The sequence below is a fragment of the Sphaeroforma arctica genome (genome assembly GCF_001186125.1).
Source record: "Sphaeroforma arctica JP610 unplaced genomic scaffold supercont1.590, whole genome shotgun sequence".
NCBI classification, from domain to species: Eukaryota; class Ichthyosporea; order Ichthyophonida; genus Sphaeroforma; species Sphaeroforma arctica.
The window spans coordinates 2,965-12,422 of NW_014039968.1; the positions used below are offsets into that span (position 1 = coordinate 2,965).

Below are 9,458 nucleotides of genomic sequence, written 5' to 3' on the forward strand. Positions count from 1 at the left end.
GGAATGTCTTTATACGGCACTGGTGACAATAAAATTATTAACCACCTCAGGCGTGAGGTGGCTTATAATTTTATTGCTACCAGTGGCATATAAAAACATTCGTAGTTTTCTTTTTTTTAAACCAGTTTTGGGCTTTTGGCATGTGGGCATTAGTAGTTTTGTATTTGCATGGCCCTCTGGTTGAAGGATTTGGGTCTCGAGCAGAAATCAGGTTTGTCGTATTTTTATGTTAGAAAAAGCGAGAATCGTAAATTTAGCGCAGACTCACATCCAGAGGGCCATGGTATTTGTACCGGTGCAACGTGAACTGTTATTGGCCAGCTATGAATAGGATTTTAAAATAATATCCAGTTTTTGGATTCTTAGATTAAGAGTAAAGTAACGAGTTTTTAATCTTATAATTTCGCTATGATTATTGATTTTTTTAATATTATTTAAAATGATGAATTGATGATACACAAGCTTTTTTGCTTTTATATTCATAGCCTCGTGAAAATTAATAGACTTTATAAATATTATATATATATAACAACAAAATAGATAATAGTGAGTTGCACATTCAGGCTTCAGTCAAAGCATTCGGTAATCAGTACTAATTATTCAATACGTGATCACTCTATTCCGACCACAAAATATAACCAGAGGCTCAAGGATAAACTGCATACAAGTCTGACTTTGAAACCACTAGTCGCCAACTTCCAAATCTAACAGCCGCCTGCTTCAGATCCACTCCAGAGCAGAGGGCAGACACAAGAGACAAGAAGAGAGTGGCACGTAAGTGAACGGCAAACAATAGACCGCAGCATTAAGCAGGACGGCAAGTGGCAACCAATGCAAATACTCATTGTTCCGTTTTATGAGGGGATATGAAATAGTAGTATTTTGATTATGTACTGATACCAAGCAAATTATGTAGCATAGTGCAGACACCTACTGATATTTTAAATCTTAAAAAATCGATTGTCACGATTCAAATCTTGACATGCCAAAAACATAATATACGTAGTAGAAATCTGCGAATTATCGAATTAAACATTGTCCATATTAAAATTTAACAGCTTCTCCCATGTATCTCGTGGTATTTCTCCTCATGAGTAGCAATTTATTGCACTCACATGACATGCATCAACCAGCGATGTGATTGGGAGAATCTATTGAACGACACGAAAGATCGGTTTGCTAAAAGTAGTACATACCAGTGAGGAACAGTCAAATATAGAAAAGGCACCACGGATTAAAAGCATATAAAAACCACGGGACTCTTTCCAATCCAACTCGTTGAAGTACGGCAGGAGTTGATATTGGAATCAAACTATATAAACAGAATGCTGGATACATTGATAGCTCACACACACATACCTTGTGGAGTGTTACTAAACTGCAGCTACATACACTCACGTGAGCTTAACAACTTCGAGCTAATTTCACCCAGCTTCAAAGATCGCATGGAGAAAGGTCAATCAAGCTACATCTATAATGACTGTATTGCAACCATACGACTCTGGTGACAGCAGTACTGAGATAGAGGGTGCAAAAGTTGATGCGGTGCGTGATAGTACAAAGCCCAGTACGAATCCATTTGGTCAACCTCTCGATAGCATAAATGAGACTTTTCTATCCGAGCACGAGGAGTTACTGATCAGTTGGGACGATGTTGCAATCAAATCTGAGTTAGCTTGCGGTGCATATGGGACTGTCAGTTCCGGACTCATAGAGAGAGATGAGTTGATTGTGTCTGTGGCAGTTAAAGAACTGACCTGGCACAGCTTGAGTGCTACAAAGGTTTCGGATTTTGAGCGTGAAATTGTAAGTTTCTGAATAATCTGCTGAACAATATATTACATACTTTTGCATAAATCAACATTGTACTTCAGCTATAAAACTTCTTATTGACAAAAACGTGTTACCTTCAGCTCATTATCACGCCATTTATTGCGTTATATATTGCTCATTCCGCCTACTCTATCCTCGTACATATTAGGAGATTGTTCTGAGCTTGGAACATCCAAATATCGTGGTGACTTTTGGTGCATGTATATCTCCTTTGGCACTCATCATGGAGCACTTGCCTTTGGGTGATCTCCGAACCTTCCTTCAATTACGGTGAGGAAAATTGAAAATCAGCACTGGAATAAGTTGCTTGCGATACGCTCTATATTTTTCTTCTAAACACGTAATGCTCAACTAAGTGTATACTAGCTTTGGTCTCCCTAGTTTAACTTAATTATGATATATCTAATTATATTGTCGTTTTATTCAAAGCAGTGATGAGGAAGGGCCGGTCACGACTTTGGAGCAGAAGCAGTATTACGCTTTTCAGCTGGCATCTGGCATGAATTATATCGCAAAACATGGGATTGTGCATAGAGACGTGGCCGCTAGAAACTGCCTGGTATGTGCCAAATTAGCTTATCCAGCCAATTATATAAATATCAATATAGTCAGCGATCAGTGATGGTGAGGGCGGTGTCAAAGCATGGGGTTCTTCGTTGACTGACAACTCGCAACTGACGATTGCATACCATACTTATAGGTTGGCTATCCATCAGTATCGTCCTTTGGAATGCATGTTCTCAAAATATGCGATTTTGGATTGGCCCGTGAATTGCCGTTGCAGATAGGAGCTGATGGTGAGCCACTCCCCTACATTCAGGGACGATCCGATGGTGAGTTGAGTATTAATTGTGCGGACCCTTTTCTATAGCCAACATTTATACGCCTTATCTATTGTCAGCTCTCGTGATGTTTGTCGTAAAATAGGACTGCCACTCTGTGTAATAATTCGCAAATTTTATCAAGTACACAAAGTTTGTCTTCAAGATGTACCATGAGCTGAGTACAAATATATAAATGTAACAAAGGGCCGCATATATTCTTCACAACAATCGCTATAACCTTGAGAAACAAAATGCGTGGTTTCACTATTCATCCTGTTTGTTCAGTACTAGGGATATAATTGCTTTCCTGTTGAACACGGTTGAAGCCATGCTAAACTGAAAACCGCACTAACGTCCAAAACATGCAGAAAAAATACCGTTCCGATGGCTAGCGCCAGAGGCTTTGAAATTCAATGAGGTATGAGGGCTGTTTCACTAGTTGTGTAGAGTCGTGTAACAATCCATATAGGTCAAGTATGTGCGCCACACGGTATATATTTTTTTCTTTTTTCTTTTTTTGACGCGTCTTTTACGTATACACTCGATTCTTTGAGACTTTGGCTCACCCGTTCATCGCTGCAGTTTTCCACTAAAAGCGATGTATACGCCTACGGAGTCACCGTGTGGGAAATAGCGATCGATTGTTCAGCAGAACCATACCAAGATATGGATCTCTCGTCTGTGCGGACTCGTGTTTCAACTGGAGGTATGTTGAATACTTACAATACCTGTCGTCGCAATCGCCTCTCGTCTGAACAGCGAAACTGCTGTTGATGGTTCTATTTAGCAATTTAGCGGTATGTGTTGAGAATCTACAACTCATGCGACGCATGTAGGTTTCGCCTTTTATTCAACAAGGCATTTAACCGCAGCCAATTTGACAACCTGGAACTCCAATTGAAGTGACCACACACCATGACTTCTAACAGGTACGTTGCCTCTGGACTACATCCATCCAACACTGGCTACGGTAATCAAGGGTTGCACACAAGCATCCGTTGACCGTCGCCCAACCTTTCTGGAGATGGCGGAGTTGTGCGCTATTGAGCTCAGTGAAAATCACAGCTTCAACGATATCATTGCTCGGAAGGTATGTTCATCATTCGTTTGTATGTAGCTTTTGTTCAAACATATTCCATTACAATTCACCTTTGTCACTGTAACAGTCACCAAATGCACCAGCATGCTGTCATTATTGGTACAGCTTTCTAGATAGGCAAATGAGGCTGCAATTCCATGCATTCATTGGTGTGGAAAATGCACTGTCAGCAGTGTGTGGATGGATTTCATTTTGGTATTGGTGTTCACGATGCGCGACCAATCCAATTGCGAGCAAAGCTAACAATCAATGAAACACTTGAAACCTTCCTTTAGTACACAGAAAGCGGCGATATCATTCTGGTCCGTCCAAAGCCCGGTCTGTCTATCCGTCCGTTGCCTCCAGCACCGCTTCCATCTATTGGATCTGCTGATGAAATTATCTATGAGACTACCGACTCTACGGATGACGTGGGACCGCTGAGAATGTGTAATTAGACCCATGCGTATATTTGTGTTTGTGTGTAATTACGAGCTTGTCGGTGTACGTCATTCCGTGTACAAAATTGAACAGATAATATATCATTGCAAGTTTGCAATGTCTGGAGTTCATATTTTTATAAAGAAAGCTTTAATCTGGCATGCACTGTGATTATTGGGATCACTCGTCGTCACTACTGACAATCTGACAATAATTGGACGAAAGATTCCTAATTCCTACTTTATTCCTATATTTAACAGCCAGCCGATATATTGGGATGCGCGGATGGTTCTACGAAGACAGTCACATGTACTCTAGTTCGATTATCAGTGGCAAGGGTGAGTACACGTTGTGGATGCGTTCCAAGCAGTGTTAATCCAACGGTGTTTTGTACATACGCACAACTTCCAGTGTTTGCATTAACCACGTGTGCGGTAGCACTAGTAGGCCACTATCCCCTGATGCTCAATACTAAAATATCAAGTTATGTGCCCGTTATTATCCCTTCACGTGTTCTCTACTAGGTCCCGTCGACCGACATGTGAGCTTCAACAGTGTCAATTGTGACAGTGACAAAGACAGCGGGGTCAGAGGACTCCACAACCTCAATATACCAATAAGACCAAGCAGAGGTATTGTAAATGCCCGCTATATGTGGTGAGTACGTGCAACAGGCGATTTCAATCAGTCTCTTGATACTTACATTGCTATCTTGTATCATTAAGACAGAGAACTTGGAGATGTGAATTGTTGCGTTTGAAAATTGATATGACAATAATGAAAAGTAGTTGACGAACACGTAAGGTGCTCTTTGTCGCGCGCCGGTCTGTTTGCTAAGATTTACGAGGCAACATACATCTCGACCCCATTACTTAGAATTTCGTGTGCTTTACAACATGCAGTCAGATAGACATTAAAGTGGACACACGTTGTGCATAGCAATATGTAACGTTAAATATATTTTACACCTCGATATTCTCTTAGCTTGCACATGACTTCTATAATAATCACAGGCGGCTGTGCCGGCGTGTGGGAGAATCCGAACAGCAGAAAACGCTTGCTCTCTGCAGGTCTACTGGCTTTGGTGCTTTTATTGATAGCTATTATGCCTGTCCTGATTTACTTTGTAGTCATCCCTGCTTCAAAGGTGGGTATTAGTAAGTATGACACGCCGCATATTCTGACACTTACTGGATGATTTGATTGTAAATATCAACTTAAATGTGTGTTTGCCGTTTGGTGAGAATACTTCTGGCTTGACGTTTTGTGGTCAAACATGTGAAATTCCTAAATGTGTTGACTACTATGAAATAATCTACTCGATCAACACAAAACACGTGTGCACCAGCATACTGCGCACATCAAGCATGTGGCTTCCTGGTCCAGAGGCTTTCCCATATCAGCCACACACACAACGTGACATATACTAACATTTGATTCGTCACTGCCGCTATTTGGAACTATAGGAAGCGGCTGTGGGCCAAAATACAGGTGCAACACCACCGATCACGACATCATCCCCTCAGCTTCCAAATGGAGGTAAGTCATTGTATGACCCACTGTTTGTTCTGGCATGATTTACACAGGTGAATGAGCTATGTAATAGGTGTGCATACTCGTAGCTGTGGTTGGCATGTAGTATTCAATACCACTCACTCTATACGCTTACTACGAGAAAGTTGGATTAATCCGAAGATGAACGAAGACTGGTATAGCTATGTTAGGTGCTGTAGATTGGTAGTAGTGACCCCGTTCATATCATACACACAGCGTCTCCGCTTTAACTTTCGAATTCCAAACAATTGGTTTGCAAATGACTACAGGTCTAGCCGAATTTCCAACGATCCCGCATAGCCGGAACAAATTCGTAATTAAGCTTTTCGATACTACTATCAACACAACCAGCAACTCCTGTTTTGATGGAAGGTATGGTAGGCGCAGGCCTTGTACGTTACTACTTCGGTATTCGCCTTTATTCAGGCTTGATGATATGTTGTGTGAAGGGCAACGTTCAGAAAGTGCTCATGTGCGTAGTGGGCAAATACACAATGCAATTATAACCGTAGCCACCTGCCACCTGCCACTATATAACAGGAGACCAGAAGTACCGGGACTAATACATAGTACACCCTAAAACTGCGCGCTCAACACCTTTGCGACTCTTCACATTATCAAGCTTCGCTCATATACTCTTCCTACATTTGATACGGTTCTGATACATGCCGTACAAACAGCCAGTTTACCTCATGCGACAAGGCTATGAAATTCGGGTGGGTTGGAGAACACAGAATCGCGGCTGTCGGCGACAGAGGCCAGTGTCTTGCGAATCTAAGAGGTACAATAGTAACCTACCCGCAGTATGGTTGATGCGAATGACAATACAAATGTTGTCCAGAACCATTTTCATACTTTGGTGCATGCAGCTGACATGAGTATCGAATATACAGTCACATGCAGAATTGCACTGGAATTCACGTTTATTTGTCTGTCTATTACACTATAACAGCGACCAAGGGGACACTTGCGTTGCACTGCGATTTCAAATTGTAATCATTTGCTTACACTTGTGTTAAATTTGCCACCTGCGCACAGATGAAGTAATCTGGACACAAGCAAACTATATCCAACGTGTGTCAACCGGTATACAATTCACAAAGTATACGCAACTATATTGTGAAACGCACACTCAACTGTCCATCTTACAGTCTCTGATACGAATTTAAACCCACAGGTGATAGCACAAACTGTACTGAGAATAGCCAGAACGAAATATTCTGCGGAGGGAAAGATTTCTTGGGTATTGATTTGGTGAACTTCCATCAGGCCAGCAAATGCACACAAGCCCCGGAATGGGAGGTTGCCTTGATACACGCAGTGACAGACAAACCAACAGCCAGAAGAAGCTCTACTGGTATCACTAAGTTACTGGCTAGACGTGAACCCCTGGTAAGAACTGACCGGCGTGTGAATGCGGGAAGAAACGGGTGGGAAGAGAGTATGCCACAGAGGCAAAGGCGGCGCCAGCGTGAGAGTACACAAACACCTCCTGAGGCTCCTTCTACAGATACTTCATCCACAGCATCCACATCTACAGATGAAACAACGACCGTAGACGAGGCTACTACCAGTGAATTTGAACCCGAGCCCACACAATCACCTACAAGCGCACCCTCAGGTGCTCCCACACCAACTCCATCGCCTGAACAGGCCCCCTCACACACACCCTCACCCTCAATTGAGAAGGTGACTGCTACGATCGACAGTACACCGCTACCAACTGTCTCAAGTGATGATGTAACTGCTACTACTACATCAGTGGAGACGGGATCAGAAGCTGCACAAGCAACCTCGGGTATTCAGGTGTGTATAGTCTTGCGTACAAAGATCTTATTCAGGTGACTTTAGACATACATATCAAGGTCGGTATATGGAACAAAGTAGTTCAGAGCGCTTACTATACATTCCGTGAGACCGAGACAGGGAGTCAGACATAACCCGCAACCCAGCATCTCGCACACAACCCACTACTCGCATATCGCTCAGCAAGCTCATATTCATACACCTCATGCATACTATGCTCACACACATGTTGCAGGTGGTCACACTACGAGACAGGAACACAAAAGAGCTGGTGAAAAACAGACAGTACTTTGTGGGGGGCGTTGAAGTGCAGTACCTACTTCTCCGTCGCAGGGCTGAGCGAAACGTGGCGTATCTGGTGCTCGAGGAAGACATTGACGAACAGAGTCAAGCGCGACCGTCGTGATAGATCGAGACGTCGTTAAGTGAAGGTTGTACTTAAGGGGAACTGACTGAATAATAAAGTAGAGTGTGCTTGATGTATGAAAGCCTTATAGAGTAGACGTTCCTTGTGCAAATGCATAGTGCTACATATAGGGGTGCCTTAAGAGATAGTGGATGAGTGTGCCTAATCTGTGCGAGCAAAGAGAATGACGTGTTTGACAATATAGCGATCCGCGAATCTGTGATTGCGGGAGATGTATCACCCTGTGATGGAACACAGATGACAAAGGTGTGGGCACATAAGACATGGTCAGAAGGATCTTATGCAATGCTTGTGATAGAAGCGTCGTGAAACGAACAATCCATGCATCTTGAATATAGACACCAAATGATACACCATTCGTGAAACGAACAATCCAAGCATCCTGAATATAGACACCAAATGATACACCATATATAATGTTTAATAAAACCACTAGATATAGGCAGTTAGGGTTTGCAGATGGCAATACAATAACCTCGCTTGCAAGCGGAGTCGACAATGAACAATGAACCGGTATACAGGACATCATACATACGGCCTACTTGGGTAACCAGGGGAAGGTGGAGTATATTTGAAAGCGAAATGAGCCAACCATGCAGTAGCGAACAAGTGCACCATATAATTTGTCTCTATGTATAATCGGTAAACAGGGTCGCTGTACTGGTAACATGCACGTGGAAAAGGAATAAGATAATTGAGAGACCATCGTGGCTGGCAATCGTAAGGCAGACCGAGCATATGTCAATTGTCATAGCACCAATTAATAAACAATTAAAATATCCTCTGTGTCATCTAAATACTCTATAGCCTCCAATAGTAGGAGGCTACGTAAATACATGTAAATACTACTTTTGTGACGCTTTACCAAAGCAACAAACATATTCACATATTTCGACTTCAGAAGAAAAAAAGGATTCTCCGTACCAGGCTCGAACTGGTGACTTCGGACTTATTAGGTCCGCACTCTAACCAACTGAGTTAACAGAGCTGAAAAGCTGCGAAGATAGAATATATTAATAGTTATAAATACTATTCTACATAAGAGTATCGTTTTTTATTTCAAAATCATTGATATAAATATATACAGCTTTAATAAAAAATGTACCCGTAACCTACTTCGCTAACTATATACATCTTTATAGTGTACTGTATTTATTATTATTCTTCACGGACTGCTGCAAATCAGACAAAATGAAGATTGCGTGCGTGGCTGTGATAGACCAAAACGTATGTTGGCCTGGAAGTAATATAGTCCTAAACGTTCAGTTGCCAGTGTCCCTTTGCTTCTTTTCAATACAAGAATATACTTTCGACTGTTTTGATTGCGAATACTCATTCGTGGAAATTACTATTTCAGTATATATGTATTAGTCGCACGGACCACGAGATTCATATTGTAATCTATATGTGTATATGTATATATATATATATATATATATATATATATATATATATATATATATATATATATATATATATATATATATATATATAT

At 41.6% G+C, this 9,458-nt stretch overlaps 1 protein-coding gene and 1 non-coding gene across 2 annotated transcripts; one reads left to right on the forward strand and one right to left on the reverse strand.

Annotated features, from left to right (window-relative positions):
• Window positions 1-2,533: 2,533 nt before the first annotated feature.
• Window positions 2,534-8,019, forward strand: SARC_07434 (hypothetical protein; the record flags this gene model as incomplete). Its single annotated transcript, XM_014298618.1, has 13 exons — window positions 2,534-2,666; window positions 3,026-3,075; window positions 3,240-3,363; window positions 3,587-3,747; window positions 4,032-4,185; window positions 4,437-4,514; window positions 4,701-4,808; window positions 5,190-5,323; window positions 5,643-5,715; window positions 6,000-6,102; window positions 6,411-6,511; window positions 6,908-7,536; window positions 7,772-8,019. Coding segments are annotated over 13 exons (2,019 nt in total), but the record flags the coding sequence as incomplete, so codon positions are not given.
• Window positions 8,020-8,877: 858 nt separating this feature from the next.
• Window positions 8,878-8,951, reverse strand: SARC_30163. The gene has a single exon. It is a non-coding gene; the product is annotated as a tRNA-Ile (tRNA).
• Between the last annotated feature and the right edge of the window lie 507 nt (window positions 8,952-9,458).